Source organism: Haemorhous mexicanus, chromosome 4 (assembly GCF_027477595.1).
Source record: "Haemorhous mexicanus isolate bHaeMex1 chromosome 4, bHaeMex1.pri, whole genome shotgun sequence".
NCBI lineage: Eukaryota > Metazoa > Chordata > Aves > Passeriformes > Fringillidae > Haemorhous > Haemorhous mexicanus.
In genome coordinates, this window is record NC_082344.1 from 74992824 (window position 1) to 75010908 (window position 18085).

Genomic DNA, 18085 nt, shown 5'->3' on the forward strand with positions numbered 1-18085 from the left:
TCCTGTGTTTGAATGGAATTTATGCACCATGTATGAGGTGTATGAACATGCAACAGGCTGTTGCTTTTAAGGGTTAATCCTCTGTTAATGTGGGTCCTTTTTCAGGCTTATTTTGCCCACAAAGAGGTACCTGGACTGTCTGTAACCCTTTGGTTTTATTGTCTCATATTGTCCTAATCCAGATTGTCCAAATTTTTATTACTCTACTTGTATTGCTATTTTTATAACCATTTTTTATAACCATTTTATTACTATTAAACTTTTACAATTTTAAAAACGAGTGGTTGGTGTTTTTCCCACCAGGGAGGCACCAGCCCCGTGCTGGTGTGGGCTGGGGCTGTGAGTTGGGTGTGTGGGAGGCTCTGTGTGAGCTGACACCCGTCACTGCTGCTGTCCCGAGAGAACAGGGCGATTCTGGAGCTGTGGAGCTCTGTCCTGAGCTGCTGCTCCAGCAGGGCCACCCTCAGCCCCTTGGCCAGGGCTGTGTCCTCGCAGATTTTGAGTATTTTCAGTGATCACAGCTCCACTGTTGCCAGAAATCTTTCTCCTGACCACTACAGGCTTTCAGCACTGGCAAGTTATTTAAATATTGCCTTGAGCCTTGCTTAGCACTTGTGTCCTTTCCTGATATTTCCACCAGCTTTGCTTCCTGTCCACCTCTTCCTTCAGATGAGCCTTTGTCCCCTGGCAAGGGAGGAAATGCCATTTTCAGGAGGAAATGCCATTTTCAGGAGGAAATGCCGTTTTCAGGAGCCCCAGGGCTCTGGAGGAGAGCCACGCTGGCTGGTGGCACCTCCGGCTCTAAACCTGAGGCACCTCCTGGAATCCCTGCCTCACCTCTGTCACCAGAGGGCAGGAGACCTCTCTGATAAAGCTGCTGCCTTCGGGAAAAGTGCTGGGATTGCTGGGGTTTTAAAGAAAAACGTTATTCTCTTTTAGTGATGCTGACAGGGTTGGGTGGGATTGATGTGAGTAAAAACCTGCAGGTGGTTTTTGGATGTGATGTTTCCTCCCTGCTTGAGGGAAGGGGGATGGACCTTGGCCTGGGGGCTGCATCCAAATTCTCACCCCCAAAATCTGGGATCCAACGCAGATTTGATGCATTCTGAGTGTGTTCCACTCCTTCAGCCACGTCCTGGGGAAATCAGGGAACCCCCAGAAATGCTCCAGTGGGGGATGTGGCTTTTCCAGGGGAGGGAAGGGAAATTGCCATCCCACCACTGCAGCTGGATTGGAATGTGCTGGCTCACCCAGGGTGAAGCTTTCCCCTCCACAACTCCCCATCCCAGCTCTGGATCCATCCCCAAAATCCCCCTTCTTCTCCCAGCTGTGGATCCATCCCAAAACTTCCCTGGTTCTCCCTCCTTCTCCCAGCTGTGGATCCATCCCAAATCCCCCTGGTTCTCCCTCCTTCTCCCAGCTGTGGATCCATCCCCAAATCCCCCTGGTTCTCCCCAGTTCTCCCAGCTGTGGATCCATCCCCACATCTCCCTGCTTCTCTCCCCTCCTCCCAGCTGTGGATCCATCCCAAAACCTCCCTGGTTCTCCCTCCTTCTCCCAGCTGTGGATCCATCCCAAATTCTCCCTGGTTCTCCCCATTGTGGATCCATCCCAGATTCTCCCTGGTTCTCCGCGTTGTGGATCCATCCCAAATTCTCCCTGGTTCTCCCAGCTGTGAATCCATCCCAGATTCTCCCTGGTTCTTCCTTCTTCTCCCAGCTGTGGATCCATCCCCAGAATCTCCCTGTTTTTTCTCCCCAGTTCTCCCAGCTGTGACACAAACAAACCACACAGTCCCGTTTTTAAAACGGGGCCTTTCTCCATTTTATTTTGCCCAATAAAAATCCTTCACAGTCAGGTGGAGAGAGGAGAGCAGGAGATACGTATACATATAGATCTGCATGTCTATTTATATATATACATACCTCTGTACAGATATATTTATATATTTATTCACTGTAGAAAATGGCAAAGGCAGGAGCTCTTCACATCTGGATAACCCAATGGGAACAGACAACAGGCCAGCAGGGAATTGGGAATTGTGGTGGAGTTTTGACAAGAACCTCTGAAACAGATACACCTTTGCTGTACAAAAATACCAGAATGGTGAGTGTTACCTCTGTTTTCTATTTTTTTAATTTAATTTTTTTTTTTTTTTGTTCAACCTCTTTAAACACACTTAACCAGAGGCAAAGTCAAGACAACAGTGTTTGGAAGTGACCAAGTGGACAGGAGAGACACCTGACTTTATGGAGTTCTTTTTTTAAATATTTTTATTTTTTTCCCAAGTATATATATATATATATTTATATATATATAATTTTTAAATATTTTTTTTTAGATTTTTTAAAGAATTTTTTTAGATTTTTAAATTTTTTTTAGATTTTTTTCAGACTTTTTTAAAAGAACTTTTTAAAGATTTTTTTCAGTTTTTTTTTTTTTTTTAGATTTTTTTAAAGATTTTTTCAGGTTTTTTTAAGATTTTTTTTTTAAATTTTTTTTTTTTACTCTTTCAGATTTTTTTTGTTTTAGATTTTTTTTTTAGTTTTTTTTTTTTTTTTTTTTTTTTTTTTTTTTTTTGCAAAGTCTCATTTAAACGCAGTTCAGAGAACCAGCAACAGTCGACGCAGAGACAAAACAGTAACAGAGTCGAGTTCAGAACACTTCTGGTTTGAATTCACAGTCAGAGAGAGAGGAAAAAAAGACAGAGAGAGCCACCGAGGCATCAGGAAACGAGAGGGAAGAAAAGCACGAGGCTGGGGCTGGAGTGACACTGGGGGAGTGCGGGATGTGTCCCGCAGGAGGTGCTGCGGTGGGACACGGCCAGCAGAGCTCCTGTTATTGCTGGTGAGGTCGGACACCCCCGGGGCAGCCGGGCTTTGGGGGGACAGCTCTGCATCTGCTGGGGAACTGCACTCAGCCAGGTGTAAAATGGGTTTGGGGTGAGGGAAACCTGCCCGGGGTGGTGCCCAGAGCAGCTCCTCTGGGCTCACAGCGATTTCCAGGTCCTGGAGAGTGCAAACGAAGACACCTTGGAGGAGCCCTGGGCTGGGCTCTGCCTGGGAAGGGACTGCATAGACACATCAGCCGGGGGTGCAGCATTGGGTGGTGCTGGGATGCTCCTGCCAGCTCTGCCAGCCCCTGTTCTGCTCCTTTCAGTCAAAGGCTGAAGGGGTCTTCTCCTCCCAGCCTGGCTCTCAGGAATGGCAGAGCCACAGTGACCCACTGGTTGTCACCGAGTGTGGCTCGGTGAGCTCAGACACCCCGGTGGCTCCCACGTGGAGAAGATCTGCTGCAGGGACCCAGTGACAGGATGGGTCACACCTGCTGGATGTGGGAAGCTTTGGCCTCTCCAGATAAAGAGGGCCACCAAGCTCAGGCCACTGAGCTTATTTAGAGCCAGACTGGACCTTGCATCCCTTTCCAGAGGAGTTGAGGCCAGAGCTGGAGGTCTGAAGGTATTCACAGGAATGTTGGCTCGCCTGCAGGTGTCACAGTTGGGAAGAGTCCCTTTGAAATCTCCCTGGAAAAACCTATTGCTTTGGGACAGAAAGCAGAGACTTCCTGCCAGAAAAAACAGATTTGTGAAAGAGCTGTGGGGACACAGCCTGGTCCAGGCTCCAGACCTGACACAATTCCCATCATTGGGAGAACCAGGGAGGAGGATTACCCTGAACATAGAGGAGCTTGCTGCTGCCAGCAAGGAACATCCCCTTGGGAAGCCAACATCTGCAAACAGCTGGATGTGATCCCAACCCCTTGGTACACTGCAGGGTCCTGCATGCCCCTAAGGACCTCAGAGACCCCTCAGACCCCTGTTTTTTCCAGAGGGTGGAAGGACCAGGGAGCTCCAGAGCTGGTGGTGATGGTGTGAATCCCCGTGCAATGATCCCACAGGATTGCAGGCCATGGGAATGTCCTTCAGCAGGAAGCCAGATTGTCCTTGGAGGTAAAGCAGGGCTGATGGAACTGCCATGGGGATGGCAGAGAGGAGAGGATCAGTGTTCTGGAAAGCTCCTGAGAGCAGGGTTGGGATAACCCATTCCCAATGGGAGCTGTAGCTCCAGCTTGTCCAGATGTACCTGGGAGAGCACTGGGAGGGGACCTGACTGCTCCAGTGGGAAGGGGATGACCTAAAAGGAGGCAGGAGAGCCTGGAGAGCTGGGGCAGAGGAGCAGCAGGCAGCACATGAACAGATCTCTAGCAAGGGGTCTTGGTGAAGAGTAAATATAAAGAAGTTTCAAGGCTTAAACTGAAGGTCTGGGTTAAATTAACAGCGAGTTGGGCTCTCTTCCATCCCAGGGATGGCGTGGAGAAGGCTGAGAATGGCTGGGGAGCAGAGGCACAGTTGAGAGGCATCTGCCCAAGGCCCAGGCCCACCTGAACACCCACCTGCAGGAGCACAGATCTCCCACTGGCCTCCTGCCAGGTCCAGGAGCCTTCCTGGAGCAAAGGTGGGTGCAGATGCCTTCAACACACCAAGCAGGAGAAGTGAAGAACACTCTGCCTTCACCTTGTAATTTGGTTCCTTGGTAAGGAAGGTGCTGAGGATGCCCTGGGGTGAGCTGTGGAGAGGACACCAAGGGGGCAGCCAGCAGGACCACCAGCTCTCAGGATGCTCATTTTCCTGGACAGTTCCCACTGAGCCAGAACAACTGACTGGACCCTGTAGTGCTGTCTGCTGCTAACCTATTGCTCTGAAGATGAGGCATGAAGTTGCCTGAAGACAAGAGGGTGCATAACTTGGTGTACATCCTCTCTTCTCCTCAAGAAAGGGAATGGCATCCATCCCAGCTCCTAGGGACAGCCCCTGGTCCATATTCTCCACGGGAAATGTGTGGAGCTAACTGGTATGGCCGTGGAGGATACTGGTGTCACCAGCTGGGGACGATCACCTCACCCAGGAACTCCTTTCTGTCCTGTCCTATCTCTCACAGGGAAGGCCCTCATGGACCTGCAGACATTCCCAGGTGGGAGCCAGGGAAATCATGTCCCCTGCCAACTCTCATTCCCCTTTTCCAGCCCCCACCAGCCTCACATCTCTGCAGGAAAGCCAGGACACAGCTCCAAGCATGGAGCCCAGTGCTCTCCGGAGATCTTTGGTCATGTTGCTCGTGAGCTCACTGCCTTGAGCGAGCTATAAAGTGCCTCTGCAAGGGGCAGGGGGGGAGCAGGATGGTCCTTGGCCATGGGCAGAGCTCAGGGGGACACTCTGGGAACCACAGTCTGCGTGGAGTCTGGGTGTGACACCAGATGGGCAGAGGGGACTTCACCCTTAACCAGGGGGCCGTTGCACACCTGGCTCAGGGTGACAGCAAGCATCAAAGCAGGACAGAGGGACACCAGGCTGAGCTAATCCCAAGTGGATAGCTTTCCTGGGAAGTGCTGGAGCCCAGATTGCCAGTGCAGCTAGGCCCAGGTCGGGGTGCTGAGCACCCTGTGTGCCGTGCTCAGCGCTCGGCCCCGCTCGCCAACAGAGAAGCCACAGAGCCTTCTTGTCTCCTTTTAATCATCAACATACAGAGCTGGGCTCTTATTTACATCCAAATACACTTCTCTCTGTACAACAGTGTAAAAGCAACAATTCCATTCCTCCCTGGAGCGTGGAAACCTGGAGGTGAGTGACCACCACCAGTGACAGCAGGACTGGGGCCACCAGCTGCCAGCAGACAGTGGCAGGAGGTGACTGGGGCTGTGTGAGGCACAACAACGTGCCCTGGTTGTGGTGTTCACCCTGGGGGTGAGAGGGGAGTGCTGGAATCAGCCCAGCTGGGTTGCTGGGACAGTGGCAGCAGCCAGCCTTGGAATGGTGGTGGAGCAAAGCAACCCTGCTCACAGCAGAGTGAGACCTTCCCTGGCACCAGGACAGCCTGCTTAGCCCACATCCTCATGGGTGGAAGCCTCTGGAGCTGATCAGTGTCCCCTTCTTGCTGTGTGGATGTGCCTGGAGCATGACAGGGCTCTGTACATGGGGGTTGTGCGACACCAGAGCTGCTCCAGGACTGCCACCACTGGCCTGGCTCTCCCAAAAATCTCGGATCATGCATGTGTTGGGTATCCCAGATACCATTGTGGACCCCATGTGTGGGCAACTGAGCTGAGACCCTCATGGCCACAGCTTGTGGTGGTGGCCAGTGGCAAGTTAGAGAGGATTTTGGGGGCTGGACTTGGAAAATGACACGAGAGCCAGGATGTCATGCTGAATTCCAGTACCTCCAAGGTGGAGGAGACAGCTGGGGGATGGTCAAGCCCAAACTCTGGGTGGAATTCCATGGGGCAGAAACAATTCATCAGCCCTGCCTGAGCCTCCAAGAGACACACTGCAAACCTCCTTGGCCATTCCCAGGATATGTCACCCAAACACCAGCCTGGCACCCCTTGGCTGTCCTAATCCAGGGCTAAGACCCCAGAGCCTCAATGAAGCTTTTGATGGGAGATTTCATCAACTTGTGAAAGTGTAAAAGATCTGGAAGGAGCCAGGTGAGCTCCACCTGGGCACAGACAAGAGGAATCCAGGTGTCTCACCATCATTTTGCTCCATCTCTGCTGAGCAAAGGGCTGGCACAGGGGAGAGGACTTGACGGGGAGCAGCACATCCAGTTGTGGGGAGGAATCCTGAAGCACAGGAATCCTTTGTGGCAGTTTGGCTCCCAAAACCATCTGTGTTTTCTGTCACCATAGCAGGGGTGGAGTGGTTTCTGCAGGACACTTGGGGGTGCTGCTTGGGAGATCCTGGGAGAATCCCAAGAGAGGGAAAACCAGCAGCAGAGTGTCTTAAGGTGTCTGCAAGGCTCTGTCATCCAGGGAATGTCCACAGTCGAGGTCTCAGATCTGGATTGAAGCTCTGGATCGATGTGTTGCAGTGAGGAGGGTGGAGGGAGGGGGCCTTTCCTCTCCTCCAAGGTGAGCAATCTTCACAAGAGCAGACACCAAACACCTGCTTTGGGAGGGAGGACAACGTGGCCTTGTCCGATGTGAACAGAAAGCTGAGATGGTGTAAGACACCAGATCTCCAGCCCTGACACTGTGGGATGTTTGACTCTGTCTGGAAGGCCTGGAGTATGACATGGAGGAAGCTCTAGGATGTGCCTGGCCAGGTGCACGTGGATGTCTCCCTGGGCATGGCAAAGTCTGCAGCTGTGTGGCACTGGCAGGCAGCTGCACTCCTTCCTTGCTGGGCTGATGTCCAAGAGTGCTGGAGCATCTTCAGGATTTGCAGTAGGACTCTTCCCCACACCCATCAGTGGTCAGACCTGACCTAACCTCCCTTTTATGGCTGGTCCAGGGAAAGGGGCTTAGTCTGAGCTGCCCTGGTGTTTTCCATGAGTTGTTTTCCTCCAGCTCCAAAGACATGGGCAGAACTGGTGGGAAAAGACAGGAGCTGTCAACTGGGGTCTTGAAATGCCCTGGTCTTGGCACTTTTCTATTTTCAGTGGCTCCAGGGGTCTCTGGCAGCCACCACCAGCTCCTGGCTGGTAGCGCTGTCCCATGACTTGGGCTGGTGGGACTAACTGCAGTCTCCACTCTGCTCAGTGTGGAGCTCCTCACAGCAGTGTTTGTTCTCAGATTGATGGTCACACCTGGTTGTGAACAGGAGAGCTTTAGGGAGACAGAACATAGAAAATGTGCAGCTTCAGGGCTTTTGTTTGAAAGGTCTTCAGCCCCTCAATGCCTCCAGGTTCTTCCTTGGTGCGCACATGAAATTTAATCTGGCCAAATTTGCCCTGGAGTCACCTCACAGACATTTCAAGACATTCCAGTGCTAATCCTAACTTTTCTCTTTTAGCTGCTCCCCAGGGCAAAGAGCCAAAATCCCCACTCCTACTGATCCTTTGGCCAGTGCAAACTCCACTTTGCAACATTTTTCTTCTCTTTATTGTGACTCGTGGTAAAAACCTGTCCATGACAGGAAGAACCGAGCTCACCTTGCCCACCTTTTCAAGCAGAATGCCAGGTTTTGCTGCCTTAGTGACTGGGCACGTAGGATTTGGTTTATTATTCTGCCAGGGCATAAGCACTTGTGTGATCTTAAGCATTTCCCCCTCTTATCACTTCTTTCATGCTCAGAGTTAGTAGCTGAGTGTTTTCTTGAGCCAGGCCTGCGAGTTGTTCTCTCCATCCCTGGGGTGTGGGGTGCCCCGTGGGATGGCTGTGGGTGCTGTTTGGAATGGCAGAACTGAAGGCTGACCACTGCAATCCAGCTGTGATGCTGCTGTGCCCCCCCTGCAACTCCTGAGTGAGGCTCGAGTGCTGTTTTTAAGCAGACCCTGGCCCAAGAGAGTGCACCAAGGTGTCACTCATTTGGGGACAGGGTGGCACAATTGCCCACTTCTGGGGCAGATTGCTAAAGCTTCAGTTTGCATAAACATCCCACAGGTTTGGAGGCTTCCCCAAACCTCGATTCCATTGACTTTGGGAAGTAAGGGGGCTGTTGGGAAGGGAAACTAGCTCAGATTTCCAAGCTTTTTTCTTGCTGTAGCCAGCTTGGGTATAGAGTCAGGGGGCCGAGGCAGAGGTGGGAGGGTATTTCTGCTCCCGGGTTGGTCACAACCTGGGAGAGGAGTGGAACTGCAGGAGGAAACCACAAGGAAGTGAAAACGCAGCATGTGTTAAGCTCTGCTGAGCCTCCAGAGAGGCTCCTGCTGGGACATCATTCCTTGTTTCAGCCTTCTGTTACCAGGACAGGCTCATCCTGCTCCTCAAGGATGTCCTAACCTCTTGCAGCCAGGGCAAGATGGAGTTGTCTGGTAGAGATATGTCTGGTTTCACTGAAATCAGTGGCCAAGCTCACACTGACTTCACTAAGACCACCGTCTAGACAGGATACTTGATGCAGAACACTTTTGTTTGCTCATGATCCCGAGAGCTTTGCTCCATTAGCCAATGTGGCTAAAAACGTCCTGGAAAAAAAAAATCCCAAAAAAACAACAAACCTGCCACTTTGAACTGTTTTGCTGCGCGTAAATGCTTGGAAAACCAAAGAAACCGAATACAACCCTCCAAAACAACCAACCAAAGAAGGGTGAATTGTAGGAGAGGGGGTGGCAGCCTCTAGTGAAGTAACAGTCAGGGCAGATTACAAAAGAGCCAATTGACCCTCACCAGCTGTACTAGGAAAAACCCCAGCCAAGATGTGGCATTATCGATAGAAAACCAACGCACATCCACAGTTATTGTACCTACAGAGCACAGAAGTGGAGAGTAAGGGTGATGGAGCCTGGTGGGAGCATGCTCACACCGCTCCGACGGGAGCGCGTTATCCTTCGGAAGATCTCTGGCTTGAGTAGGTAGTACATGCACAGCCATAAAAAATTCTGTTGTGTCACCTCAGTCCCCCCTCAGATCTCGGTGGACTCTATCCTCTCGAGCCTGGAGGGAGTCCATGTCTTCTTCTCCTCGGTGTGTGGGGGGCTGGTGGCCTTGGTGTTCATCTCGTTGACCTTGTGCTCCAGGAGCTGGTTCTTCTGGTACATCTCCACGTAGTTCAGCTGCAGCTGCTTCTGGTACTTGATGACTTTCTCCTTCTCCTCCTGCCACGTGCGCCGCTCCTCCTCGAAGTCCATCACCTGCTGCTCCCGCTGCTGCCGCTCCAGCTTCAGCTCCGTCTGCAGCCTCTCCACCTCCCTTCTCAGGCTGTTCACGCTGTCCTCGCTCTGCCGCTGCATCTTGGCCTCGTCGCTCTCGCAGGCCAGCGGGTCCCGCAGCTTCTCCCCGAGGTCCCCGCCAAAAGACCCCGCGGGTCCCATGCTGGCAAGTGTCCGCTTCAGGCCGGAGACCTCCAGCTCACAGTGGTTCAGTTTTTCCCTCAGCACCTGGACCTCGCTCATCTTCCTCTGCAGCTCGCCCTCGCAGATCTCCAGGTTGACGCTCTTGGAGCTGTAGGAGTCCTTCAGGGTGAGGATCTGCTCCTCTTTCTCCCGTAGGAAGTTCTTACCTTCCTTGAGCTGCGACCGCAGGCCCACGATCTCGTTGAGCTTCTGGGAGACGTCGGCTTGGGAGTCCTTCAGCTGCTGCTTGAGCAGGGAGATCTCACCTGCCTTCTGGCACACCTATGGGGAGAGCACTCGTGAGGCTGGTGGGTGGCAGTGAGGAGCTGCTTGTCCTCTGAGCTGCTCATGAAACGACCCTGCTCAAGGACCCAGCCTTCACCATGCCACAGACCTAGAGGTTGTCCCCACCTGTGTGTTTTCCCTCAGGGATCTGGTGCTGTTCCCACCTGGAGCTGCCCAAACAGCCAAGCCTAGTGCTGTGGTCCCACCAGCGATGCTTCGCTCCTGCCTTCATCTCACTCTCCCACCCACAAACCCGCGGGGCTCCATCCCAAACCTTCTGCTGAACATCTGCAAATGGCACATTTCAGAGCCTAATTAATCCCAGCTTCATTGACTTTCCATCAGGATTAGCAGAATAAGGTTGTCTGGATTCTAGAGCTGTGTTTTGCCTCCGCACTCTTAATAAATTCAAAGTTTCTAGTCTGTGCATGGAAGGATTAAAATTCTTCACATGATCAAGCTGAAAAAATGGTATGTTAGCACTGGCTATACAAACAGACCTTGATAAAATGTTCTAAAAATAGTAACAGTAGGAAAAAGTTATGTAGGACTCAACAGGAGAACTAGAAAGAGGAATGTGTGTTTCAGCCTTTTAAGAGAAATCAACTTATTAACAACCAAAAAAAGTGTGTTACAATGGAAAACATGAGGTAAACATGGCTATCAATGTCATTCTTAGCTCAGTTGCTTTTATATCTTCAATTTAAAAAAAAAATCAAATACCTGAAAACCGGTTTCAAGGTTTGCCCAAATGCAAATGGTAAAAGAATTTAATTAAAATAGACTTAAGCCCATTTTTGGCAGGCACAAGTACCTGTGTGGAAAGACCTGTATTCCGTGAAACTGGATTTGAATGTCACGACTTGGAGTGACCAGACTGTGAAGTCAAATTATTAACCAGCACAGGAGGGTGTGCACAAAAAGTTGTGCTTATTTTAACTTTATTGAAATCAGCAGGCCTGGGACTCAGACAAGTGAGGTGACAAGTGTCACCTGTTACCTGGAGGCCACCAGCCCATGGCTGTTATCTGTGGGCTCCACTTAGGGCATGTGGGAGGTACCTGGGGTCACCAGATCCCACAATGGAAACCTCATTTACAGCCTGTTACAACAACGCTCTTACCTCCCACTTGGTCTCTTCAATCTTCGGGAGAAACTCAGCCTGCTCCTTCTTGAAAGCCACAAATTTCTTCTCCAGCTCCTCTCGTTGCTGGAGGAGTTGTCCCATGTCATCCTGGAGTTTTTTTTTCTCCTGCTGGAGCTTGAAGATTTGGAGCTGCAGAGCCTGCTGAGCCCGCTGCGCCTTTTTGGAGACCTGCTGCAACTTATTGGCATAGTTCTGCCTCAGGTCCTCCATTTCCCTCTCCCAGATCTTCTGCTTCTCCTCGAACACCTGGAAGATGGCCGCCTCGCTCTTGTCCAGGTTCCTCCTCATCTGGAGCACCTCCTGCTCCTTCTCCCACAGCCGGTCCTCCAGGTCCTGGATGATGTCGTCGGTCGAGGGTGAGTGGAAAGGCATGGTTTCGTTGAGATGGTTCAGTCTGTTGAAGGACGAGGTGCTCTTGCTCGAGGACCGCCCGCTGTCTGAGGTAGATATCCCGTTGTACCCCACGATGTTCTTCTCCACGTAGGTGGTCCCGATGCGGTTGATGTGGCTGGTGGAGGCGCTCATGGGGCCCACGTGCTGGCTGTAGCCCGTCCCGTAGGTGGGCAGGCTGGTGAGGGAGTTACGGCCCGAATCCGAGAGCCCCCCGCCTTGGTTTGTAGTCCTGTTAAGGCTGCTCTTGTCCAGCCCGCCCTTGGGCGCGGACGGGCTGTTGCTGTTGGCGTGGTTCAAGCTCTTTCTGTTCTCTGCCATCCCGTTGCTCTGCGGCGGGCAGAGGTTCTGCATGGAATGGAAGTTTTTAGGAACTACTGGTTTAAAGGCTGAGGGTCTAACTAAGGGCTCATTGCTCTGCAAAAAGGAAAAAGGAGCAGGCATCAAACACGGCAGGAGGCTCGGTAGCAACACACAAAAGAGACACATTGGCACGGGGTGGGGCTTATCCAGCTTGGGCTGGCTCCTTATCCCACCTTGTTACACATTTGGGGTTGCACATGAGGGACCTGTGGTCACTCAAAGGGCAACATTGCCTTCCCTTCCCCCAGCTGAAAAGAAACCATCATAACTCATCCCAAACTTGCATGATTTTTCTCTAGAATACTCCTTGGGTTCTCTTAGTGCTTGTCACAAGGAGGGCTGCCCCTTGCTTACCAGACCTGACCAAAAATAACTCTAATTTTTGCTGTTTATATTTCTAGCCTTGAGGTTGCATTGCCCTTTTGCTGAAAGCTGAATTGAACCTTTGGATTAGCAGCCCTTTGGCCTCAGGAGTGTCACATCTCCCTCCTGCCAGCAGTGACCTGTGCCTGTGGGGACAAAATGTCCTGCTTGTCCTCAGACAGGAGCAGGTAGGGGCTGTGACAGCAGTGACACCAGGCAAGGAACATGCTGGAGCTGCTCTTCATTTGAAATTTGTGTTTTCTGTGCAATAAGCAATGCTAGGGGACAACAGATCACAGCTGTAAGGGATTTAGAAAGGATTTTAAAGCCTTGCACATTCCTTACCCCATCAATGCACTATTAGAAACAAAATTTTCCTCAAAATGGGATTGTGTCTCCCCTGTGGCAGATTGGATTTTAAGTGAAAATTAAACTGGAGGAAGCAAAGGTACTTTGAAAATGCCTTTCAGGAGAAACAGAAAACAGAACGGGTTGGAGCCTGGAGACCAAGTGTGAGACTGAGATGGACTGCAGGGGCTGTTGGATTAACAACCCAGGAGAAAAGGCCACCAAATGCTGCAGAAATAATACTGGACACAAATTATGGAAGTCACTGGAGCAGAGCAGCAGGCTAGATAAAACACTGCTGGCTCTGGGGCTCTGCTCCTCCAGGCCTGGGAGATTTTGCTCCCTGAAGCCAATATGAGCCAGGAGGATGGGCTGGGCTGGGAGATAATATTTACAGGGATGGTTCCCAAGCCTTTTTCCTCACAAGGGGCACTGGGTTTGGGAACAGATGCTCGTGGCAGCTTTCAAACGACAGCTGTAGGTGTCTGTGGGTGGTTGGAGACTGCCTATAAAAGGCACAATCCACACAAAACCAGAGTGGGACTCAGATGCTGGACCTACAAACAGGGGCCAACTCCAGCTCCCTCCCCATCCTTCAGGGAGGTAAGCACAACATCTCAGGGAAGCTGGAACAGCCAGTGACTTAAATGAGCTGTGTGTGGAAGACCTGTGGTCATGCTCTTGGGTTCCTCAAGTACTAACACCGCCCCTGAAAGTCATAAGAATTACATCATCTCTACATCAAAACCTACAAAACAGAAACAAGACCATCAAGATTGCCCCGTCGCCCAAGGCCTCCTGGCCTGTGCTCCCAGAGAAGTGCCACGGCCACCCAGCTGCTCCAGGAGGTCCTCACCTGGTCCAGTTTGCCGGAGATCGGCAAAATCTTTGGTGGGTTCCCGGGCTCTCGGTACTGGGGCGGCGGCGGCGGCAGGTTCTTCTCGTTGTTGGCGGTCACGTTCCCGCAGATGTCCACCTTCACCTTCTCGCTCTTGCGCGCCTCGCCGTTGATGTAGAGGGAGTTGGAGACTTTCTCCGACTTGTAGGTCTTCTCCTCGCCCGAGTAGCGGTGGGAGATGTCCCGCCCGGAGTAGCCGTTGCGGGGCCCCTCCGCGGGCCGGCCGCCGCTCTGCGTGCGCGTGCCCACGCTCTTCATGGCGAACTCCTGGTCGTTGGCCACCCCGCTGCCCACGCTCCCCATGGCGCTCCTGGGGATGGTCTGGGAGTAGCGTGGGGCGAAGCCGTGGAAGCTCTGCGGGCTGGGGTAGGCCGGGTCACTGAGGACGGGCAGCGTCTCTAGCGTGGCCATGGCAGCGTAGGGGTGAGGTGGAGGCGCAGCTCAGTGGCACTGGGACAAGGAGGGGGGAAAAAGGGGTGTTAAAGAGGTGACTTTTGTCTGCTGTGCCCTTTTGCAGATCGAAATCATGATCTGGTGATTGTCACTGTTTTCTGAAAAAAAAGTGCCGTGCCCTTTGCAGATCAAAATTATGTCCTGGTGATAGTCACTGTCATATTTTCTGAAAAATCCGTCTGCCCAGGATTTTCTCCTGGGAAGCTGAGAAGCCTCAGAGGAGAAGGAAAAACAATATTATCTCATTTTTTCCCTCCTGTGTTTTGCTGCTTTGGAATGTGGTCGGAGATGGTTTATCCAACAGGTGAATTGTTTTTACTTAATGACCAACCACAGCCAGCTGTGTCAGGACTCTGGAAGCAGTCATGACTTTTTAATTAGTATCTTGTTAAGCCTTCTGTAAGATCCTTTCTCTACTCTTTAGTATAGTTTTAGTATAATATAATAAATATAATATAATATAATAAATATAATATAATATAATATAATAAATATAATATAATATAATAAATATAATATAATATAATATAATATAATATAATATAATATAATATAATATAATATAATATAATATAATATAATATAATATAATATAATATTAGCCCTCTGAGAACATGGAGTCAGATTCTCAATTCCTCCTTCATCCTGGGGACCCAGCAAATACTACAGGTGATGGGGTTCTCTTCTTCTGTGGGAATCCCAGATCCCTTGGAGGAGCAGCATTCCCCAAACCCCACCCACTGTTATTTTACCCCAATCTTCTCAATCCAAGGATTGTGGTTCCCAGGGGAGTGAGTTGCATGGATTTTAGTAGGCACAGCTCTGTGGCACTGGTGAGACACAACCATTTGCTGTCCCCAAGCTTGAATAATTTCTGTCACTTTTCCCAGGTTTGAGTAAGTTTGTGTTCCCATGGGGATGGAAGGTCTCCATCCCTGGTCCTGGTTCATACAAGTGCTCCCTCCAGCACATCCCTTAGGATGACACCACAGGGTTTAAACAACACAGTTTCCATCTCTTTCTTGGGATTGTTGCTCGCCTGAAATTGAACTTTTAAAAAGATGCTTTTGTGCAGGTGTCATCCTAAATTTTCTTTTAAATCTTTCTTCCCTTTCTCCATTTGATTCTTACTTAGGCTGTGCCTTGGGTTGGCCAAAACTAGGCCATGGGACATGGATAACAGGCAAATAATGGTTTCAAAAGTTGTCTGTCACTAGGGTTGTCCTGGGACCAGTTATCCTTGGGACCAATTCTCAGCTGTCTAGATGTTCTTCATCAGCTTTAACACAAAGGTGTAAAATTTTATTTAAGGAAATAAAAGACCCACAACAACCTTTTTATTGTTGCCTCATTGAATAATGGAGAATTTGAACCTGTACCAGCCAAGGATCTCATTACCTGAAGGAAGGGAGAAGGTGCATTGCAAATTTTGAGTGATTGAACCAAACCTGGAGGAGAAAGGTCAGCGGCTCATGGACAGCTGTGGCCACTCAGCTGACCATTGTCCACCTGCCCTACTGAGTTCACTGACTCGGTCCCCATGGGCCAGAATTGATGCTTTTCTTTTGTCTCAGGCACCCTCAGTTCCAGGATTTCCAGGATAATCCATCCTGACAGCATGGAGACTAAAGCAAGACTTAAGGGCAGCAGAAGCTGCAGGTTTCCCTGTGGATGGGATAAAAATAGTGATGCCCTTTGGAGAAAGGCTCAGGGATGGCAGCAGTCAGGCAGGACCAGCAGGAAGGGGAGATGGAGAAAATCCCTATTTCAGTGGGGTTCTCCCTCTCCTTGGGGTAGGGATGTTCATTCAGCCCTCCCTGAGTGAAGCAGAACTGAGTTTATTTCCCTGGAGAGCAAGCTGAGGTCTGGAGCTCAGCTCCCACGTGGTGTCTCACAGGGCCTTGCTATTTGCACTAATAATGGAATGGAAAAAGAATTAAAAAGGTTAAAGCAAGGTCTGTGCTGCTCAACTTTGCTTTTATTAAACTGCATTTCTGGAGGCTTCTCCTCCCCCTTTACCAGCACCCTGCCCTGACCAAAGTACAGCCTGAGTGGCAGATGTGGCAACTGCTGTGCCAGAGGGAGAGGACACAGAGCTGTTGAGATGGGATTTAAGGTCCCTTCCAACCCAACCCAGCCCATTCTGGGATTTTATGATCATTTGTGATCCCATTTCTGGGATTTTATGATCAACAAGCATTAAGTGAGCACTTTGTGGTCCCTCTGAGGACACCCTGCAGTTTGCACCTCTGTCCCCAGCAGATGATCTCATGTCATTCCCTGATGAAAGTCTAAAGACCAGGCAGTAAAGGAAGATCACATGAGCACGTGGGGGGATCCCTCACAGCCAAAACACAAGTGTTTATTGGTCATAAGTGACAAAACCTCTGCCAGCAGCAAGGAGTGGCAGGGTCTGGTCACATATGAGGCGTGTGACATTTGGACACGTGCTCTGAGCAGCACTCAGAGGCTCCTGATCCTGTCACACCCCAAAGACACTTCCCAAAGAACATCAGCACTGACAGCTCATGAGTGCACCATGCCCAGGGGTCAATCCAGGGGCTTGCTGAGCACCTGGAGACTTGGCTGGGCTGTGGGGTGATGAGGAAGGATGGAGAACACCCACCTGAAGCCACGCTCAGCCAACGGTGCCTTTGGATTTTATGAGTCAAGGGAAGACTTTTTGTCCTCCTAATTTAGGAATAACCTGCTTTTCAGTGACTTTGGGAATCTTTATAGGCTGTGACTTGTTTTTATGGGACACCAGGCACCATGGGAGGGATGAGCTGGAAGGTCTCAGCTCCAGACAAGGATGTGGCATTGTCTCCTTGCAGTGCTCCCCAGCCAGCCAGGGAGAAATCCAGGTTACTTTTCCCTCACTGGGTAAATTTCATGGTGACATTTGCACATTTACATTGACTCTCTGAGGGCAGGGATGAGGTCACTGGAAAGTTTGATCCTTCCAAAAGGGAAAAAAAAAAAAAAAAAAAAAAAGGCCAACACAACAAGAAGCATTTTCTTTTAACTGGGGATCATCCAATAAAATATTCTGAAAAAAAACCCTGTTCTTTGCTTGTGTTTACTGCAAACCCAGGGTCTGATAAACAGAGCATACAGACAAGTGTTACAAATATGTTATTAAGGAGATTCCAGAAGTGCCAAGAGCTCCCTGACAGTACAGCTTTGTTTGCCAAAAAGGGCCATTTTTTCCCGAGAACAACAACAACCCTTGAGTTTGTACCTTCTGGCCAGCTCCAATTCCCAGTCAGGTTTTACATTGGTTGTTCCTCAGCTGAACTGTGAAATCAAATTTTGAGTACAGGAATAACTTTGCCATGCTCCAGCACAGAGCAGGAGAGTCTTTTTTTTTTTCTTTCTCCTTCCAGGTTTTGGGGGAATGTGTGACTAAAAACTTCCCCAGGACATTTCTTCTCCTTAAATCTCACCGTCTCTGGGGCAAGAGGACAAGAGGGAACCCTTCAGACTGACAGGGCAGGGTTATGTGGGATATTGGGAAGAAATTCTTGACTGAGGGTGGGGAGGCCCTGGCATGGGATGCCCAGAGAAGCTGTGGCTGCCCCTGGATCCCTGGATGTGTCCAAGGCCAGGATGGATGGGGCCTGGAGCAACGTGGGACACTGGAAGGTGTCCCTGCAATGGGAGGAGATTGGAACTGGATAATCTTTAAGGTCCCTTCCAACCCAAACTATTCCATGATTCCATGATAACTGCCTCCTTCCCATGGGAGCATGACCTGACAGTTCCTGTTTGAACTTCTCACAAACTTTGTTTGTGATTCCCGAGGGTGCTGAGCCTGTCCATGAGCACAGGGAGGCTGGGGGAAGCCAAGTGTTTGCCTTTACCAGCATTTCATTCCCAAGTCCATCCTTTAGGAGGAAAGCAGAGTCACCCTCGAGCACGGCTGGGTGACCTTCTCTGAGCAGGGACACTGGGAATCCTCACACTCTACATTCCACCTCCCCATCCCATCCAGTGGCCTCTTGGCCTTTCCTGCAGCAGCCTCGCCACAGAGACAGCAACATTCTGATGCCTGATGCAGAAGATCTGGGG

The 18085-nt window shown here is 50.5% G+C and overlaps 1 protein-coding gene across 3 annotated transcripts in view; it reads right to left on the minus strand.

The window, feature by feature from the left end:
* Positions 1-5492: 5492 nt before the first annotated feature.
* Positions 5493-18085, minus strand: part of LZTS3 (leucine zipper tumor suppressor family member 3) — a 47132-nt gene continuing 34539 nt past the window's right edge. For 2 of the 3 annotated variants that reach the window (XM_059845458.1, XM_059845457.1), the window contains exons 2-4: positions 13520-14011; positions 11176-12006; positions 5493-10049 (exon numbers count right to left, since the gene is read on the minus strand). In XM_059845458.1, coding sequence (XP_059701441.1) covers positions 9339-10049; positions 11176-12006; positions 13520-13972 — 1995 coding nt within the window. In that variant the 5' untranslated portion in view covers positions 13973-14011 and the 3' untranslated portion in view covers positions 5493-9338. The remainder of the gene's footprint in view (positions 10050-11175; positions 12007-13519; positions 14012-18085) is intronic. The other variant, XM_059845459.1, reaches the window with a different exon arrangement.